The sequence below is a fragment of the Pleurodeles waltl genome, chromosome 2_2 (genome assembly GCF_031143425.1).
Source record: "Pleurodeles waltl isolate 20211129_DDA chromosome 2_2, aPleWal1.hap1.20221129, whole genome shotgun sequence".
NCBI classification, from domain to species: Eukaryota; Metazoa; Chordata; class Amphibia; order Caudata; family Salamandridae; genus Pleurodeles; species Pleurodeles waltl.
The window spans coordinates 495,986,044-496,008,145 of record NC_090439.1 but is presented as its reverse complement, the minus strand read 5'-3'; the positions used below and the strand labels follow the sequence as shown (position 1 = coordinate 496,008,145).

The 22,102-nt window shown below is 44.0% G+C and overlaps 1 protein-coding gene across 2 annotated transcripts in view; it reads left to right on the top strand.

Annotated features, from left to right (window-relative positions):
- Positions 1-22,102, top strand: part of CLUL1 (clusterin like 1) — a 147,284-nt gene that overhangs the window by 33,609 nt on the left and 91,573 nt on the right. For both annotated transcript variants that reach the window (XM_069219984.1, XM_069219986.1), the window contains exon 3: positions 8,515-8,663. In XM_069219984.1, coding sequence (XP_069076085.1) covers positions 8,515-8,663 — 149 coding nt within the window. The remainder of the gene's footprint in view (positions 1-8,514; positions 8,664-22,102) is intronic.

Genomic DNA, 22,102 nt, shown 5'->3' with positions numbered 1-22,102 from the left:
CCAACCCAGAGTCAACACCCTGAGGTTGGGCAATTGCCTGGCACGCCAGGACTTCCTGGAGGGCACACCTACCCTCCACCAGGTCAGAGTTTAACCTCTGAATCCGGTTATCCAACCCAGAGTCAGCACCCTGAGGTTGGACAACTGCCTGGTACACCAGGACTTTCTGGGGGGCACTAGTACCCCCCACCAGGTCAGAGTTTAACCTCTGAACCCGGTTATCCAACCCAGAGTCAACACCCTGAGGTTGGACAATTGCCTGGCACAGCAGGACTTCTTGGGAGGCACACCTAACTCCCACCAGGTCAGAGTTTAACCTCTGAACCTGGGTATCCAACCCAGAGTCACCACCCTGAGGTTGAATCTTTGCCTGGCATGCCAGGACTTCCTGGGGGGCACTCTCACCCCCCACAAGGGACACACCGTCCCCAAGGGCCACACAAGAGTCTGGTTGGCGCAGGTCTCCCGACCTCTGCCCATCCGGCAGAGTCTGGGTTTCCCCCAAACCAGAAACGGTTTCACCTGGGTCATTCCTGGGGGGCTCTGCTTTCAGAGCTGACCCCTGACTCTCAAGGTCCTCCACTGGGGTCTGCAACCCCCTCTCAACCCTATGTCTGGACCTCTGCACCCCCTCACTAGGAGGGGTACTGCCAGACACCAGAACTGTTGGGATGCTGGCTACAGTCACCCCCCCAAGTTCTTCTGACACTGCGGGGCTTCCCTCAAAAGGTGGCCCTACGGTACAGGCTAGGCTTCCCTCCTGGTGTTCCCTCATGGAACCCTCTAGGACCTGGGACCTACCTGGGACACTACAATCCTTTCCCACCTCACTCGGTTGGGAACCACCTAGACCACTCCCTTCAGGAGCACCCCCAAATGCCTCTTCAGACTCTCTGGTACTCACCCAGAAGTCTGCCTCCATTGTAAGTTCCCTGGGGTCAGAGAACTCACACTCCACCTGGTGTTGGCGTAGCTCTGGAAAATAAGGACCAGACATATGGTCTCCAGCAATTACATCACTCTGCCCTTCACATGTATTAACCACAGTACCCTTCACCCAACCACCCAGTAACTCAACCTTGGAAAAGCACTCTACCTCACCCTCCTGAGACTGGTGAGACAGTATCTGTCTGTCCCTGACACTCAACCCATACTCTTCTGGGATGTCTCTACACTCTATATCCAGGACGTCCACCAGGGGGGAACCCTTTTCTCTGTCACTCTCTGCTAGAGTCAGTAAAGTGTCCCTCCCCCCAGTAGGAATATGACTCCCTGTGCCAGTTCCCCAATCCTTCTCAGGGACCCTGTGCATAATGGGGAACTACCTCATACCCTTGAACCGCCTGGGGTGTGTCAACTCCCTTCTTCAAGTTGGGCACCACATCTCTGGGCTTGTGCCCTTCTTCAGCAGTACTAGATGCAAGATTTTTGCTGCCACCATCTGAACTGGACTTAGCCCTTCCGGCCTCCAGTTTCAGCTCTTTACAGCTCAGCTCTTGAGCTGCAATCTTTTCTTCTTCCAGGGCTAAGAGTCTTTTTGCCTCAACCCTTGCAAGATACTCCTCTAATTGTTGCTCCTGTCGCCTTTGACCTCGGAGCCATTCATCTATCTCTGGGTCTCTTTCCTCATCTGAGTAGTCTTCCTCCTCATGTGAGCAGTCTTCCTCCTCATGTGCGTAGTCCTCCTCCTCATCTGAGGGGTACTTAGTCATTTGGTTTCTTGCTGCCTCTCTCTCTGCCCATCTTTCCTCCCCCCAGACTATGTAGTTATGTAGCATCTCCGCCTTAGTAGATCTCCTTGCTACAGGAAGGCCCCATTTTCTGCAAAGCTTCCTTAGGTCAGCCTTAGTGAGGTGGTCAGTACGAACAAAGAATGAGTAGGTAAGCAATCCCATTCTGATAAGATCTTACCAGCAAAAACCAAAATCCAAAGTCCAAAATATCAATAGTATATCCAGGAGGACATCAGAGAATCAAAAGCCAAAAAAGATGAAAAATCAAGTTGACCTTCAACTGTGGGTAGGTAGTGAAATACTTAGCTACTGTATGTCACTGCACAAAAACAAGTCCTATCCTCACCGCTGATCACCAATGTTAGAAATGGGGTTTTTGGTTGGCAGTCAGGTTGCCCTCTGTCCAAGCAAGAACCCTCACTCTAGTCAGGGTAAGTCACACACAATCCAAAATCAGCCTGTGCTCACCCTCTGGTAGCTTGGCACGAGCAGTCAGGCTTAACTTAGAAGGCAATGTGTAAAGCATTTGTGCAATAAATCATACAACACCATAGCATAACACCACAAAAATACACCACACAGTGTTTAGAAAAATATATAATATTTATCTGGGTATCTTCAGGTCAAAACGATCAAAGTTGCAATATGAATTTGTAAAGATATCACTGAAAAGTGATATAAAGGGGGTTATTCTAACTTTGGAGGAGGTGTTAATCCGTCCCAAAAGTGACGGAAAAGTGACGGATTTACCACCAGCCGTATTACGAGTCCATTATATCCTATGGAACTCGTAATACGGCTGGTGGTATATCCGTCACTTTACCGTCACTTTTGGGACGGATTAACACTCCTCCAAAGTTAGAATAACCCCCAAAGTGTCTTAAGTCTTTAGAAAGTAAACAAAGTCTCTTTCAAACACCAAGTACCTGGTTTCTGGTGGAAAATCTCCTCAGAGGGCCACAGGAGAAGAGGTACGTGGAAAACTGGTGTGTGCGTCGATTTCTCCTCAGCACACACGGACTTGCGTCGTTATTTTCCACGCGGGGAGTCGTGCGTCGTTTTCCGGCGCGCGGACAGTCTCTTTCTGTGGTTCGCGGGGAGTACCAGATGTCCCGGGTCTGTGCATGGATTTTCCTGCTTGTTTTCTGGCTGCGCGTCGTTCTGCGGGGCTGCGCATCGAAGTTTCGATCTCACGGCAGGCGTCGCGTCGATTTCTCCTGGGGAGTCGGGCGGCGTTGTCCTTGCGAGGCCGTGCGTCAAAGTTTTGATCTCACGGCAGGCGTCGCGTCGATTTCTCCTGGGAAGTCGGGAGGCGTTGTCCTTGCGAGGCCGTGCGTCAAAGTTTCGATCTCACGGCAGGCGTCGCGTCGATTTCTCCCGGGAAGTCGGGCGGCGTTGTCCGTGCGAGGCCGTGCGTCAAAGTTTCGGTCGTCCCGAAGGCGTCGCGTCGATCAGCGTCGGTGTGCGGCGTTTTTCTTGCCGCGGAACAAGCTGTGCGTCGAAAATTTCGGCACACGGAGCGTCCAAGAGGAAGAGAGAAGTCTTTTTGGTCCTGAGACTTCAGGGAACAGGAGGCAAGCTCTATCCAAGCCCTTGGAGAGCACTTTTACAGCCAGACAAGAGTTCAGCAAGGCAGCAGGCCAACAGCAAGGCAGCAGTCCTTTGTAGAAAAGCAGACAGGTGAGTCCTTTGAGCAGCCAGGCAGTTCTTCTTGGCAGGATGTAGTTTCTGGTTCAGGTTTCTTCTCCAGCAAGTGTCTGATGAGGTAGGGCAGAGGCCCTGTTTTATACTAAGTTGTGCCTTTGAAGTGGGGGTGACTTCAAAGAGTGTCTAAGAAATGCACCAAGCCCCCTTTCAGTTCAATCCTGTCTGCCAGAGTCCCAGTAGGGGGTGTGGCAGTCCTTTGTGTGAGGGCAGGCCCTCCACCCTCCCAGCCCAGGAAGACCCATTCAAAATGCAGATGTATGCAAGTGAGGCTGAGTACCCTGTGTTTGGGGTGTGTCTGAGTGAATGCACAAGGAGCTGTCAACTAAACCTAGCCAGACGTGGATTGAAGGGCACAACAAGATTTTAGTGCAAAGAAATGCTCATTTTCTAAAAGTGGCATTTCTAGAATAGTAATATTAAATCCGACTTCACCAGTCAGCAGGACTTTATATTACTATTCTGGCCATACTAAATATGACCTTCCTGCTCCTTTCAGATCAGCAGCTGCCACTTCAATAGTGTATGAGGGCAGCCCCAATGTTAGCCTATGAAGGGAGCAGGCCTCACAGTAGTGTAAAAACGAATTTAGGAGTTTTACACTACCAGGACATATAACTACACAGGTACATGTCCTGCCTTTTACCTACACAGCACCCTGCTCTAGGGGTTACCTAGGGCACACATTAGGGATGACTTATATGTAGAAAAAGGGGAGTTCTAGGCTTGGCAAGTACTTTTAAATGCCAAGTCGAAGTGGCAGTGAAACTGCACACACAGGCCTTGCAATGGCAGGCCTGAGACAGGGTTAAGGGGCTACTAAAGTGGGTGGCACAACCAGTGCTGCAGGTCCACTAGCAGCATTTAATCTACAGGCCCTAGGCACATATAGTGCACTCTACTACGGACTTATTAGTAAATTAAATAGCCAATCATGGATAAACCAATCAATAGTACCATTTACACAGAGAGCATATGCACTTTAGCACTGGTTAGCAGTGGTAAAGTGCCCAGAGGTCAAAAGCCAACAACAACAGGTCAGAAAAAATAGGAGGAAGGAGGCAAAAAGTTTGGGGATGACCCTGTCAAAAAGCCAGGTCCAACACTACCTATTTAAGTTATTGCTGCTACCAGAGATTGGACCCAGGCCCATCTCAATTCTTTCTTTTTCTAGTTCTAAGAGTTTGGTCTCAAGGGTCACACTCTTGGCTAGGATGTCCAACTCTCTGTCTGGATCCTCTAGTATTTCCTTGGACCTGGAGGAGCCTGGCTGACCTTTAGGTACAGTCTTGGGGTAAGGGTTTCTTCTGTTACCCTCTTCCTCAGGGGTACTGGAAGGGGAACCCTCCCTATGAGCACTGCTAGCAGGCTCATCTTCAATGACTAGGTCATCCTCCCTACCCTCCTAAGTGTTTCTTTGGAGTGCCTGAACCCTATTGAACTCAGCCAGTAACCCCTGGAGATGTTCTTTGGTAGGGTTCAAGCCTGTTTTAATTTTGCTGGTATTTCCTTAGCTGCTGTATTGACAGCTGCAGGTAAGAGGTGAGGTTGAGTTCCACAACACTATCCTCTGAGGCTGACATTATTTTTAGATGAGTTGGGAACTTTTTAGAATCTGCACAAAAAGTCTAAACTGTTTTTTAAGGCCTAACTATCTAGTAACTTAAAAAAAGAAAGAAATTCCAAACACAACAGGACTGTGGGACTTTAACCAAGTTCCTAACAGACTAGATTGGAAATTTGGAAAAATGCATAAGGTCATAATTCAAAAAATGTTTTTGGCAACTAAAGTCTATTGTGGATTCTTTAGTGGAATCACAATACTGACAGAGTGGCACATTGCATGCAAAGTCTTCTTCCCACTGCTGTACCACCAATGTAGGAATGAGGTTCTTCATATAGTGGACCAAAATCAGGTACACTGTGCAAAGAGTTCAAGCAGTCCCCAGAAGTATCACAGAGGCACAAATGACATCCCAAATAACTTCTTTCTGGGTAGTGTGGTTGAGCAGTTAGGTATATCAGAGGGTAGTGCTAACCATGTAAGGCACACACATGCAGTAGGTGAGACACACACTCAATAAAGAAATCTGACACTAATTTATAAAAATAACACATACTGTTATGTAAGTTTTGATACCAAGATCACAGGAGTCAGGTGAGTACTTTTCGAGCTATGAATTTTTAAGTTTGTCAAAAGCTGACTGTGTATTTTTCAGATGTGGAAATTTGATCCTATGGAGGAAGAACAAGCACTGCATACAGGTATAGTACAGCGACTTACAGGGCCAATCTCCCTGGACTTAGGGTCAGTATGAGGCAAGGACCCAGGCCACACTAACAGGTCACCTCGGGTAGCACAGGGGCAGCAGAATGCAGTGGTACAATTCAGTGTTGGGTGCCTCGTGTAAGTATATGGGGATCGGTCCGGTCACAAAGTTGCTGCTGGGGTGGACTGAGAGTCCAGTCTGGGTGAACCACTGAGGGGGTTCAGTTCTTATGATGCTCAGGGACATAGGGACACCAGGGTTCCTCTTCTCCTCAGTCCAAGGCATCTGGGTGCAGAGGTGGTTTGAATTATCAGGTTTACCGTCTCCGGAGGTGGTTGCGATGAAGTGGAGGCTGCAGAATCAGGTTGCAGATGCCATCAGGAAGTCCACAGAGAGCACTCTTGGGGTGTTTTTCATCTCTGAAGGGCCTAGGGACCACGTTGACACTGTTGGTCCACTACAGCTCGGGCTAGGGGGCTCGAATATGGTGGTGATGTTGGGCATCAGGTTTTTGGCAGTCCGAGTCTTTGCTGTCTTTTCTTGGGTGTCTGTGGATGCAAGGGAACAGCTCTTCCACTCTAGGGAAGTTCTTCTTGGTGATTTGTGGAACAATGGCAGCTCTCCCAGTTTCCTGGAGGCTGCAGCGGCAGGACAGGTCAGTTGCTTCTTAAGGGTCGGGTGCAACAGGCAGGCTGGCAGGGTGGCGCAAAGTACGTTGTGCTCCTCGGTTCCTGGGTTCAGCAGGCTTCACACCCACTTCTCCTTTTGCGTCCAGGGAAGATCTGGCATCTTGGGATCCCCTTAATACTCAATTTAGGGGACTTTAGGGGTAGTGAAGGGTAATAGTCAATAGGCTTCTTACTCTTGGGGTCACAACACCCCCTAGGTGACCACTTCCTTTGGGGAGTGTGCATCACCATGTCAATAGTCCCTAAATTCCACCACATGCAAGATGGCACAATTTCCTAAATTGGGTCCACTTCAGGGTGGCCACCCGAGGGGTGTTCTGAGTCTGGACGTGTGACACCCTCCTGCCTAGCCAATGTTCCTGCCTATCAAGGTGCCAGATGGGCCCTGGGGCAGGAGGGTTGGCATCTTCCTCTGAAGAAGGCCAATCTGCATTTCAAAGGTGGTGAGCTTCATTGAAGCTCATGCCTTGGAATGCAGGTCATCCTGTGGAGAGGGGTGGGTAACACCCCAGCCAAGAAAGGCCTTTGTTTCTGACCTCTCAAGAGTGGAGGCGCTATCACTGGCTCAGATTCATGTTTGTTGGTGGCAGACTCGCCAGAACCGGCAGATGGTAGGTTTTTCAGGGGGCACCTTTAAGACGCCCTCTGGGTGCATGTATTAATAAATCCATCACTGAAATCAGTGTGGGTTTATTCATACAAGATGTTTGATACCAAACATCCCTAGGTTCAGAGAAGCCATCATGTAGCTCAGGAAGTCATAGTGACCAGTGTCCAGCACATGTATTTAAAAAGGCTTCTCTGTATACTTACTGTGTCTAAGAATCAACAAAGACAGAGTAGGGGCATAGTTGCTCATGCATATATGCTGTCACTCATAATGTAATGCACCCTGCCTTAGGGCTGAAGGCCTGCTGTAGGGGTGACTTACAGATATTTCAAGCAGTGTTTTAGGGGACATGGCACACAAGTGTGTGCCATGTTGTGTTTTCAATTTTGGGAGCACCTTGTCACGCAGTCTGCAATGACAGTCTGCATATGAGGTCTCTCTTAGTGGCACAAGTTGGGCTGCAGCTCTGGGGTGCCCTCTTCAGTGCCCATGCCTTAGGTACCAGGGATACTATTTATTAGGGACTTACAGGGGGCTGAACGGCCTAGTCACTTAGGGATCAAGTGACAAGGTGTCTTGTTTTAGGGAAGGAACACTGGCACTGGGGACGTGGTTAGCAGGAACCCAGTGCACTTCAATTGAAGTTGAATCTAAGAACCATGCAAAAAGTAGGGGGGTGTACTGCAACCAGAACCTAGCTCCCTAGAGTATGAAGTACAAAATGAATGGCAGTATCTTTGGTTGGACGCAGGTTAGTGGATTGATGGTTATGGTATAGGGGAGGATGAGCATGAAACTGGTCCGATTTTTCTTGGTATATCAGCAGAAGTGGTAAACTGGGAGAGTGCCCTGATCTATCTGTATGTAGGCATACATGCTCTTACGGACTATCACACATCTACAGATCCAGTCACTTTATGCAAAAAAGATGTGTGAAGCCATGTAGGATCGGCCATTGGAAACAATTCTACAGGATTTCGCACCTACACAGATCAGGCCACTTCATTTCATAGTCAAATAGAGCAGCACAGAAGATCATGATTGGATCAAAGCTAGTAGTTCTCTGTTGGGGCGCTGTTCCTGTGATGACACATATTATAACGCAGATTATGTTCACACAAAAAAGTGCATTTATCAGTAATTGCCCCTTGATTATGTCAATAATACTAAAGTATAGTTACCATCAAATCGATGTGACTCAGCAAAAAATCTGCACTAACCCGCCACATCAAGGAATAATCAACATTGATGGCAATCTTCCAGAAACGAGATGAATTTATAACTAACTTGGGAAACGCATCACTTGAATATTTTGGGAGCCTTCCTACTATCCAAATAAAAGGCAGTCAGGCCGAATAACCCACAGCCATTTAAAATAACAGAAGTGCATATTTACATTCTGTAGTGGTTTCTCTAAAAGAAAAACAATTGTACCAAACTATTACATTGATTATAACACAGACCAAATGAATACGACGAGTGTGTCTGATATATTGTATTTCTATTAGGTTTATCTAAAGTGGGAGAAGAATTTGTTGATGGGGAAGTGAAGAAAGCCCTTGTGGGGGTGAAGCAAATGAAGCTTATAATGGATAAAAATGTGGAAAAACACGAAGACCTGATGCAGTCTTTAACAAGGAGCAGTGAAGAAAAACAGGTATCAAAGATAGAGATGGTTCAGTAGTGGGTGATGTGTGGTGAATAATACAGAGGGTGGCCCGCGTCAGTGTGGTGTAGACCTACAGTACCAGTGGGGTACTTGCATTACTGGGGTTCATTTACTCTGTGCCACCATTGCATTGTGAGATCTAAATGCCATAGATTATTGAAGGATATGGGAACTATCAGCAACGTGAAATGTAGAAAGGAAAACAGTACTGTCACGATACACTGCTTATGACCACAAATATTGCATAACTCATTATATGTCAATGACATCACTGACAACATCTCAAATCTATGGGCTTGCAAGTTATACTGAGGTTAGTTACGTATATCTGGTGAATTTTGGTGTTTTTTGTTTTTAAATGTTAGCTTTGGTATTATTACTAGACCTGTGTATAACTGTGTATGTATCAATGGTGAATTTTGGTGGGATTTTGTTTTTTTACACGTTAGCTTTTCTATTATTTCAACATCTACCTATAACTCTACTTTCACTTTGGTTTTTTCGGTGAATATCAACATTTCTTTTGGCGTAAGGTTGAATCTTAGCATCTTACCTACATATATCTCCACTTTAACCTTTGTTTCTTTCAGTGAATTTCTAGGATTTGTTTTAGCAAGATCTTATTAATATACATCAGTATACTTCAGCTGTGCTCAGCAGAGTTTGGCGTAGGGCCTGGTCTGTGAGCCAAAATCCACACAGACAGCTGATCTTCATGCCATGCATGGCCAAAGTCACATAAAAAATATTTCAGCCAGAATGTGGCCTCTGTCTCCTTCCTACAAGGGTCAGGGTCCTCCTATCCTGCCCACTTGTACTTTATTTCATTAATAAACTCAGGACAAAGGGAACAAGTCCCCAAGTACTTATAATGGCAACCGTAAGATTTCTATTGAGGTTGCAGCCAGTCAAACAACTCATGCCGGCATGCTCAGATATCACTAAAGGGTGAACCTGAATTTCTCAAAAATGGCAGAACAGATTTACACCAAAACACAAAAGCATATTTTCTGATTAAAGATCTAGCTTTCTGCCCAATTTGGTGCAATTCTGTTCAGCTTTTTTTTTTGTATCACTGTTTAAAATTCCTATGGAAAACTGCATTCCAAGAACGGGTTTTGAGACACTCCTTTTTCTTGGCCCTACTTGTCCCATCACCCCAAAACTATCCAAGACAGAGATGGCTGATTTTTTCTTATTGGAAGGTTTCGTAAGGGTTCATCAAACAGTGGCAACATTATTAGCAAAACAAGTTGCAGCCTGTCAATCAAATCACTTGACCTTGCCCAGATATAATTAATTTTGGAATCTTAATTTCCCAAAAGCAGCAGAACGGATTTACACCAAGGACCTAACTACGACTGTGGCGGTCCTCGGACTGTCACACTTGCTGTGGATGCGGACCGCCGCAGTTGTGGCAGTCCGACCGCCACATTACAAGGTTGGCAGGCAGCCCCGCCAATCTACCGCCGTTTATGCCGGGATCAGAGATCCCGAAGGGCTAACAGCAGTGCAGGCTGGAATCAGCCAGAGCGGCGTTGGACTCAGCTGTGCTGATTACAACCATGGGGGTTTCACTGCAATCAAAAGGCTGGCGGAAAACAAGTGCAGCCGGCCACAGGGGGGCCCCTGCCTAGAACCCTCATAACGTGCACTGTCTGCTGTGCCCCATGCGGGTGGCAGCATGGCCGCCAGCTCAATGTGCGCATTACGAGGGTGCTGGTCCCCCCTACAGGCGGGAACATGGCTGCCAGCTCGATTATGAGCCGGCGACATTGCTGCAGCCAGTTTCCTGCTAACCATGGGTTGGGGCTGGCGGGGAGGTAGCCAGCACGGTGGCAACCACCTCATTGGGAGTTTTGCAGATGGTTGTTACCGTCCGCCAAACTCATAATCGGGCCCTAAATCACAAAAAACCTGCTTTCTCAGTATTGACCTAGCTTTCTGCCAAAATTGGTGTCATTCTATTCATTCTATTTTTCTCTACTGCTATCTAAATTTCATATGGGAAATCATTGTGGGATTCCCCTTTTTCTTTGCCCCTGCTGGACAGCTTACCATAAAACTTTACAGGAAGGCGCTCCCGTAAATAAGCTTTGTTTTGGAAAGTTTTGTGAAGATTGACTAAAGTGCGCCAAAGTTATTAGCAAAACTAAAAATGTTCTTCCTATGGAAATGGAATCACTGACCAACCTATAAGTACACAGTACCAAGCACCATTGTGTAATATAAGTATAATGCAAGTAGCCAAAAATATTTTCATTCTGGTGTGTGCCCTCAAATCCACATGGTGACCCTACATAACATACCAGGGCAGTCAGATTGGTGCTATCTAGAGGGCTGCCGCACATTAAAAATAATCAGATTATGAAACACCTTAACTGGTAATGCCTACTATTCAGCTGGAGCCCACAAAGGCATCAGATTTACCCTGAAGAAAATGTGATGTCCAGAGTTTTGTTCGACTGCACAAGCAGTTCACACCACAGTGGACCCTCTGCGAACCATGGCAACAGTACTTCACTCAACAAACATTGAATAGGTACTTCAAATATAGGCATTGAGCCCCTGTACTTGAGATAGGACCATGGTGGCAGAGAAGATGGTGGACTTCAATGAAGATACTGACCAGGCTTTGGTGTTTTACATGCTGGGGTTAATTGTTTGTACTAGTTAGGCTGCAATATTTTACATACTAAAGAAAAATTCCCATACAGTAATGCCTGAGGATGTTATTGACTGTGGGCATTATTACTCTGTCAGTGATATATTGTGATGAATATGGCATCAGCAAAAGTTTGGTCAGGATACCATCAGAACACAGACAGACCTCTCTCAGCAGCACTTAGGGCCATTCCTAATCTTCTTAAGATAGAGACAGGAGAGGCAGAGATCCCGTGACTGGCTTGGATGCAGAACACAGCAACAGTAGGCAAGTTTGAAAGAAAATCACGATTGACATTAAATATGGGAGCACAGAGAATCATTAATTTATAAAATACTCCCCAATTCTTAGACACCCAGGAGGGGATCTTTGGAATGGGATAGAAATAAAAGCTGCAATTTTCAATTACAATACATCAAATATATACTTTTCAGGTGTAAATAACGAGAGTTTTAATTAGACTTAAAAGTTGTATTTATCATAAGTTTAAAATGTTTTCTTTATTAGTCAAATAAAGTTTACAGAACATTTGCATAAAGCGTGTCCTTCAATCTGTCCCTATTGTAGTACTCTAAATCAGTAAGAGTAAATCATTATAGTAAGAAAATAGCAAAAAGGAACATGTCTAAGAAGCAGTCTGGTCAGTGAAGCTATCAGTACTCATACAAAATACTGTAACAGACTCTGATAGATAATAGACTAGGCAGAGAGCAAAGTCTGTCTGAGTCTCGCAGTCAGGAGCTCTGAGAGAGAATAACCAGCATCTTAATCTGAGAACATGAACAATATCTGTTCTTTCCCTGGGACACTTTCTATAAAAGATTTTAATAATATACATGTTAGTACAATTGTTTGAGCTGAGACATTAGACAGTCAATAACAAACAATCACAAGCAACAAAAGTGTGAGATGAGAATAGTTTCCTTAGAGATGGTAACTTTTAACGTAGATATCTCTAACTGTAAGATACATTTGACAACAATTCTACATAAGTTGAAAGCCTGACATTTTTCCCAGTAGTCTTGGTCTCTGAAAGAAAAGAAATTCATACAAGTGTTATGCACAAATAGCTTAGGTCATAATTATTTTCACACATCTCAACACTAATGCCTATTCGTAATGAATCAAGTTTCAGATTAGTTTAGCAGGTTTTGAGATTCCAATGCAGGTTATGAAAACAAATAATAGTATAGAGTTCTTTGGTTAACGCTGAAATTTTACTAATAAATATTCATGTATTTCTGAATGTTAAATCTGCATCGAAAATGAGTTAATATAGAAAATAGTACACGACTTGGAAAATGTGCTTACTTGAGTGGCCACAAGTAATCACAAAGTGTCCTTATTAATTGCTTATTAATATGAAATGTCGTGCTCATGTTTAGATTAATGTAGTAGTATGTCATATTAATGATTACTTATTATGTACTTGCTTTATTAATTGTAGGCCTTAAGTTAGCGAGGTCTTGGGCCTAGCTGCACAGCCTCATGTTAAAGTGCACTGTTTAAATAAGTCACATAAAATGGCTGTGTAGAGAAATGAATATTTGTATTATTCCACTGTGTTGACCAAATGCTAGTAAATGATTTTCTTTTCCATGAGAACTGCTTGCTACAACATGCTGTATTAGCTATCAATACATTGTAGAGTTTAGTGTGTGCGAAAGCGATGTTCCCAGGAGCTAACAATGGATACACTGATTGGAGGACAAAGAAATACAAAATTGTTACCTGAAGAGTCCGACAATGGGAACAGGAGAAGAGGAGCCAATCATCGACATGTGAAAGACAGTTTAGTTATATCTTAGATTTGAGGTTCTACTTTCATGCACCATTCCGATTATCCCCATTCCTTCATACATTTTCCAATTTTCCTGCTTCACAGAGAAGGTGTACTCACCTTGATTCTTTACTTAGAGAACCTATCTTGAACTTTATTGCTAAATTCCGGTGCTGATGCTGACCGAACAGATGTCCAACTGACGAAGACAATTGCAGCTTGCTGATCCATATTGAGGAAAGGTATAATGAAATGTTACTGTTGATGCAAATTTGTCTTTTGTTCCTAGGTACCAAACGCTAATTTTCATAGAGCCATAGCTAGATGTTTTTCCAAATTTGTGTTGACTAAATTGTTTTGCATGAAGCCCAAACATGCTATTCTAATCAGAAGGTTAGCTAGGAGACTCACAGAAGATGTTTGCTAATTATTAACAACAGTTGATATCATTTCTTTGCTGAATCTAAATGTATGCTATTTCTATTGTGCAGTTGTTCTTGTTATTGATTTGTACTGTAATCCTAGAATGCGTAGCCATATATGCTTTGATTAATTTGAGATTCTTTAGGAGATTTGGTCAACCAGTGTTGTTTCTGTATGTTTATCATTTGATTTAGAAATTAAGTTATGTGATAATCGCATTGTTAATATAAGAAAATAAACATTCTAACATAAACATAAAGTTGTGGTTATTCATGGCCAAAGGGGTCATGGTGTGTGTAAATTACTGACTCCCAAGATTATTGATTCTATTGATTGATATTGTTATTGATTGGTGTTGAAATTGGGTCAGATGGTGGGAACCACTCTAAGTGCAGTCAAAAGGTCCATCGAACCTCTAACGCGTCCCCTTATATATTAAAGATAAAAAGCCAAATAAGGTCAGATGCGCTAACACAGATGGTAGAATAATATGGTGGTTAGCCTCCTAAAGAGCCCATTATCATGAAGTCAAATTGCATTTTGCCCTCTAAAGAAGGTAAGAGAGTAGCACGGTTAGGTCTCCTTAAGAGGCCAACACGAAAATCTTCCCCTTTGAGAAATAGCTGGTACCCAAAGATTGTAGTGGGGTAATGGTTAGTCCTCTAAAGAGAGAAATAATTCACAGATTGGGTAAGAGAAATTGGTGAAAGGTAAGAATTTCAGATTCGATGACATGAAGTGGAGAGAAAATGTGTCCTTAAGAATTTTGGATGACTTTCCCAGAACCTTGAAGTTTGCAAATGCTTGTTTGAATATGTTTTTGGCATTCTAGTGACAGTGTGAATAGAATATGTTTTGCACTTGCACAGCTTATGAAAATCACAGGTGAACTGTGATGTTTGTGAGGGTTTAGGGAGTTTGCGTCCTCCAAATGAAGTAGTTGAAGAAGTTTGAGTACTCTGAAGTGTGAGAGTGGGGAAGTCGTCGAACTTCACATGTGTGTGTGCTTTGTGCTCAAAACTTGTCCACGTGGTTGTTGGTATACGGGCCCTGCGAGGTGTAAGACTCCGGAGTATATTGAAAAGTGTATGAGACACTTGGTTTCGGTTGTAATTTGTCTGGTTTAATAGGTCAATCGGGTGTCGTTGACAAACTCAAGAGTGCGTGTCAAAGTGAGTGAAAGGTTTTTCGACTGAGATCTGGTGACTCCTATGTGCACCAGGATCGACCCACTGATCAGTTGAGAGTGAAATTTGAGGGTTGAATTTTGCTTGTGAATCAGGGAAACTGAGAAAGAAAGAGTAGCTGCTAGAGCGAAAGGCCGTCAGTGAAAAATCTGTAAGGTTTCTGAAGCGATTGTGTTACCCTACCTATAGTAAACGGACAAATTGGGTTTTTATTTTTTTTAGTGCTCGCAATAATTTTGCATTAGTTTAGTGTGGGAGGACAAGCCAAAAGACTTTGTTAGCTGCTGTACATGTAAGTGTGACATCATTGGAGCCGCACTGGCATAGGTCGGTTAGTGAGAAGGGTCGCGCACAGATTGGCAGACAACCATGAAGTGCAATTGGTTGAGAAGGTCGGCGAAAAGGATTTTGGGATTGAAAGTCACTTCCTGATTTGATTGAAAGTAGCATAAAAGTCACAGAGATTACATTTTTCTAAGCTTTAAAGAGTGCCCTGAGAGGAGATACGTTTATTTCAATGAGTTTAGGAGAAATCACATTGCATTAAGGTACACCTGCATATGTTGTATTAGAAGAAAAGGGTGCAGCGCCACGTCTTTGGCTGAAACAATGGTGCAAAGTGACAGAGAAAGATGGGAGTTCAGCGTTTCCTGCGCATGGAACATTTAATTTGAGGAGCTTGGAGAATTTGAGGAGGGTGCTGTATGATTTGAAACCTCCTCTAAGACCAGCACAATGTGAGGCATTAGCAATTTAAGAACTAGTAGCCAGACAGCAACAACAGCAAAAATTTGAGAGGAGAATGAGAAAAGCTGAGAAAACACTAGCAGGGGCTAGATGGGACAGTAATCAGAAATTTTGGAGAACCAAGACTTGACAGGGAATTAAGTTGTTTCCTGCAATTACACAGGAGAGTGAGAACGAAGTTAGAAATAATTCTAGAAAGAGGGATTTGTATCCTTCCAATGACAAAGACAAAGAACAGAAATCCACAAAATCTAGGAAGTCCCTGACATGTGATGAAGAGTCAGATGATGATGAATTCATTTCATAGTAGTTGAGAAATCGTCCCCCCCCCATATGCAACACATGAGAGAAGTTCAAGCACCAGTGTAGATCCTACAACCCCGATATCAGTTGGGTCAACCAAGAGCCAGATACAGGTTAGCCATGATTCTCCACCTACTTCACCAGTTAAGTGGCCTATGCCGAAAAATGGATATTCCAAGAATTTACCCTGACGTACCCATTGTAGATACTACAACAAACTTGATGGTACAGACAGGACAAGTTTACCAGAAGCCAACATTTGTCCTGATAGAGTCCACCCCAAACTTGATGTCCCTGATACAGTCACAGACAGTTCCACGATACACACCGATACACCCCTATAACAGGATCCCAGACAGAGATGTTCACCTTGACAAATCAGAATACAGGAATGTATTGTAGTGCACCAAGCCCAGATGCAGGGCCAGTACCAGTTACCATAGATCCGCTCATACTGTTGTTTTCCAAGGGAAATAATGAGAACAGTGAGCAGAAATTTCTGAACCTGAGCATAGAAAGGGAGAGATACAACATGAATGCAAGAATGACTACTCCCATGAGACTGACGTTAGATGGAACACGTCCGTTAATTGATTGAAGTCCTTTTATGACTCCTCCGAATAATGAGGTGAGATCATACATATGTACCAATCCAAGTGTGGTGACACAGGAAACCCAGAATCTGACAGTGCAGCAAGTGCCAGATGTGAGTCGCAACAATGTTACGTTACAGGTTTTGACAGTTCAGCAGTTAACCAAATGGTTAGAGAGATTGAGTACCACTCAAGGAGATTCTAGCGGAGGAAGTGCCCTGAATATGACCAAAATTAGACTAGAGGCAGAAGACTTAATTGAGGGAACCATGGGGTTAGACAGGATTGACACATTCAAGGAGAATGAGTTGCGTTACTTATGCAAGCTGATCACTAAAAAAGCAGGAATAGTGCATCAGAAATGGGCAGACCTAACAGAGAAATACAACATAGAAGTTGAGAAAAAGAAGCACTTGAAGAGGAGTTACAGATTAGACTTTGATTCAAAAGATTTTTAAAACATGTGAATACCAGGAATGAGAATTAATCCAGAGCATTCAACCATGGGGAGCATTAGACAAATGGGAAGGCAGATGGGTGAAGAGAAGAGACAGGCAGAAAAGGGGTTCTGCAACTCTTACTGCAAATGTGCGGCAGGTTGAGAACCCAGTGAAAATTCTACGAATGAGAGAGACTCCAGGAAGGAAGGTTGATTCCTTTTGGTCATGGGGGCTGCAGGTGCAGTGCTTGGTCCAGGCGTTGGATCCTTGGTTCCAGGCAGTCGCGGTCAGGGGGAGCCTCTGGATCCTCTCTGCAGGCTTTGCTGTAGAGGTGCAGGAGGGTCGTCTTAGGTTACTAACAAGGTCGCAATCACCTGGGAGTCCTGGAGCTCGAGCCGGGGGCGTCGGGTGCAGAGTATGAAGTCTCACGCTTCCGGCGGGAAGAGTGAGTTCTTTAAAATTTGCTTCAAAGTTGCAAAAATGTTGTTGTTGGTGAACAGTGCCGCTATTCTCTGGAGTTTCTTGGTCCTTCGGTTCAGGGCAGTGCTCTGAGGCTTCAGAGGTCACTGGTCCCTGTCGGATGCGTCGCTGTGCAGGTTCTTTGAGTCTGGAGACAGACCGGTAGGGCTGGGGCCAAGTCAGTTGCCGCCTCCATTGTCTCTGCAGGGCTTTCAGGTCAGCAGTCCTTCTTCTTTGTGTAGGTTGCAGGAATCTGATTTCCTGGGTTCAGGGTCGCCCCTAAATACTGAATTTAGGGGTGTGTTTAGGTCTGGGGTCAGTAGCCAATGGCTACTGTCCTGGAGGGTGGCTACACCCTCTTTGTGCCTCCTCCCTGAGGGGAGAGGGGCACATCCCTATTCCTATTGGGGGAATCCTCCAAACTCAAGATGGAGGATTTATAAAGGCAGGGGTCACCTCAGCTCAGGACACCTTAGGGGCTGTCCTGACTGGTGGGTGACTCCTTCTTGTTTTCCTCATTATCTCCTCCAGCCTTGCCGCCAAAAGTGGGGGCAGTGGCTGGAGGGGCAGGTATCTCCACTAGCTGGGATGCCCTGAAGTGCTGTGACAAAAGGCATGAGCCTTTGAGGCTCACCGTCAGGTGTTATAGTTCCTGCAGGGGGAGGTGAGAAGCAGCTCCACCCAGTGCAGGCTTTTTTTCTGTCCTCAGAGAGCACAAAGGCTCTCACCCCAGGGGGCAGAAACTCATCTCAGTGGCAGGCTGGCACAGACCAGTCAGTCCTGCACTGAAGGATTGGGTAAAATACAGGGGGCATCTTCTAAGATGCCCGCAGTGTGCATTTTGTAATAAATCCAACACTGGCATCAGTGTGGGTTTATTATTCTGAGAAGTTTGATACCAAACTTCCCAGTATTCAGTGTAGCCATTATGGAACTGTGGAGTTCGTTTTTGACAAACTCCCAGACCATATACTTAATATGGCCACACTGTACTTACAATGTCTAAGAATGGACTTAGACACTGTGGGGGCATATTGCTCACGCAGCTATGCCCTCACCTGTGGTATAGTGCACCCTGCCTTAGGGCTGTAAAGCCTGCTAGAGGGCTGATGTACCTATCCTACAGGCATTGGTTTGTGAGCATGGCATCCTGAGAGGGGTGCCATGTTGAGTTTGCCTTTTTCTCCCCACCAGCACACACAAGCAGCAAAGGCAGTGTGCATGTGCTTGGTGAAGGGGCCCCCAGGGTGGCAAAATTCATGCTGTAGCCCTTGGTAGCCTTCCCTGGTCACAGGGCCCTGGGCACCATGGGTACCTTTTCCAAGCGACTTAACTGTGTGCTGTGGGTGTGCCAATTGTGGGAACAAATACAGGTTTTGGGAAAGAACAGTGGTGCTGGGGCCTGGTTAGCAGGATCCCAGCACACTCTCAGTGAAAGTTGGCATCAATATAAGGCAAAAAGTGTGGGGTAACCATGCCAACAGTGGCACTTTCCTACACTACACTAAAGTGATTACACAAACTTAACATTAACACAATGATATCTTACAAAACAAAAACTAATAAAACACAAAATAATTAAGAAACAAGATGATGTAGAAATATATGTAAAAACAACATAAAGTACCTAAAAATATATCATTACATTCTGTATTCTGTCCCACAAAATCTTTGACACCACAATATTTTAAACACAATATTCGTGTTTCATGATATTTTGGAATCAATATTTTGGCAGACATCACTACGTTATCATTAATCATCGGATAAATAACACCTTAATCCAGGTGCATTTGTAATCAAAGCTTATGGACTCTAAATAAAAGGATGCCTTTATGTTTTCCACAGCCACAATGTTAGTATTAACCTGTCACATAATGCTGATGATTCTCTAGTAGACCATACATCCATGTATAGGCATCTAACTCTCTAGAGTGGTGTCATGCACCACTGTCTATTCAGTACAGTTGAAAATTCTTTGCCTCTTACTGCGAAACTCATTAAGGATCTCAAAGGCGTTGGTCGGTGGCTGCTTCTGTTTCAGTTACTTCATATTTCTTGCTTATGGATTTTTATTATCAGTAATGCCACATGGTCACTGTAAGATATATGTTAAGTTCCATTTAAGGGGGGCTGACTCCACATTTGCATCCCTAGATATCACTCATTGCTCACTCTGCCCAGTTTAGGAAATGTTATTTCATGGCTGTATTTCATGTTTGTATCCCATCATATTGAGGACCTGCATGCTATTTGTGCCAAATAGTTATGTTCTAAATAGATGACTATGCTAAGCCTAGTAGGCTGCTACTTTATTTAACAGGAAAGGTATAATGAAATGTTATTGTTGATGTAAATTTGTATTTTGTTCCTAAGTACCAACCGCTAATTTTGATAGAGCCATAGCTAGATGTTTTTCCAAATTTGTGTTGACTGAATTGTTTTGCATGAAGCCCAAACATGCTATTCAAATCAGAAGGTTAGCTAGGAGACTCACAGAAGATGTTTGCTAATTATTAACAACAGTTGATATCATTTCTTTGCTGAATCTAAATGTATGCTATTTCTATTGCGCAGTTGTTCTTGCTATTGATTTGTACTGTAATCCTAGAATGCATAACCATACCTGCTTTGATTAAATTGAGATTCTTTAGGACATTTGGTCAACCAGTGTTGTTTCTGTATGTTTATCATTTGATTTTGAGATTAAGTTACGGGATATTAGCATTGTTAATACAGGGAAATAAACATTCTAACTTCTACATAAAGGTGTGGTTATTCACGGCCAAAGGGGTCATGGTGTGTGGAAATTACTGACTCCCAAGATTATTGATTCTATTGATTGATATTGTGATTGATTGGTATTGAAATTGGGTCCGATGGTGGGAATTACTCTAAGCGCAGTCAAAAGGTCCCTTGAACATCTAACGTGTCCCTTTATAAATTAAAGATACAAATCCAAATAAGATCAGATGCACTAACACTTTGTTAGCATAGGAAGTATGTGTCATGCAAAGGCCATGCAAAAGCCATGATAGAAACAGTTCTGCTGAGTTAATAGTATTTGGAATTTGTTAATGTTAGCAATCAAGCAAGTCAAGCTAATGCGGGTCATGCAAAGTTTAGAAAGGAAAGTGAATATTTAAAGTGCGCCTTTTGGTCATGCCTAGATTTCACTCATATGGGTCAACAATTACATGAATTTAAATTTTAATGAAATATCTAGCAAATACGTATACTCATACACAATAAAATGTGACACCAAAATATAAATAGAAAGAATGATCTCAAGCTTACTGGAAGTGGTGGTGTTTCATTACATTTTTCACCCTTAACATGAGACTCCATTGTAGATGTGGAACTAGGCAAGGAAGTTTTAGAAAGCAACATAGTTAGACAGGTCAAAACTGTAGATAAGGAGTACAAATGTACGAATATGTAATCATCCTGGCACTACTTCTATAATAAGTGTAACAAGGATGCCACTTTTTTAAAGCAGCTTACATCACATAATGGACGAAGCTTGTTCCTACAGTTTGAGTCTCACCCTGATGCTTCGCCTTTCTCCATGTCTCAGTGTTCAGTGCCATGCAGTTCAACCCACTTCAACCCCATTGTAATTTTCCGGAGGGCTGAACATTTCACCAGGCACCTAGATCTCAGCAGAAAGCAGCAGCCGTATGGGAGAGGATTGAGGAGTGAGTGTGTGTGGATGCTTCTGCAAGAATACAAGTCATTTGCAACAGGAGGAGCATTTAATTCATCATTGGTGTGAAGGTGCCTCAGCCACTCTGCTCAAATATTGTGCCAGATTTCTCTGCCTATTATTGGCTGCACATATGGATCAGTGTAGATGCTTTGTACAGGCAGATGTAAAGAGATCTAGAGAGGGCATTAAGAATGTCATGGGAAAGTGAGGCCTTGAAGCAGTGCTCCTCTAGAAAAGATCCTTCAACAATGTGAGAGCCACTGACTGACCATGCGCATTGATCAAAGCAAATCATTAGCCCCATACAAAGGTTTTCCCAAACCATACAGCACAGAAACTGTAATACATAAAACCGTGGGCATATACACTGCATGTTGGACGATGTTACAGCTGTCTCTTCATTACTTTTGATTTGTTGGTAACATACAATACGATGGATCACCTTCAGCTCCTCTAGGTCCTTGAAACTTTCATGTGCATTAGAGGTGAGGTACTGAGCAGGTTTGTTTTCTTTCAGACAAAGCATTGTCAGTTGGTAAAGCTGGGAAGCTTCACCTCTATCCTTGACCTCCATGTGCAGTGTCCCTCAGGGGAATGTTGTTCTATTTGTATTTTGTGCATATGTTTATGGTTGATTCGTTATAAATGTTTCATGGGAGGGATGCTGGACAGCGGCATAAAAAAACTGGAGGGGGCCCCTCTACAAAGAACATGGAGGGGGCCCCCCTTTGGGCTCACTCGAGCCAGGTGCAGTGCTGAAGGGGCCCCTTGGAGCTCAGGGCCCCCTTGCACCACAGGACTGCGGGGGCCTTTGTTACACCACTGATGCTTGACAGCTTTACCTCTTTTTGTAGTGTACAGTGTGCTGAAACCATCATGGTTGTGGAATACTTTATAAAAATGCTATAAATAAATAATGAAAGGAATGCCAACGTTCTTCCAGACAATCCTGAATGCCAATAGCCAAACACAAGGAGTGGAGACAACCGATGTAGCAGAAAAGAGAAAAGTTGAGAACACAAGCTATGGCGACATGCACCAGGTCTGCAAAGGAGTGAAGTAGTATTCTGCCTCAGTAAAAGTGAGTGCACTATACACAACACGAATGATGAGCAAGCAGA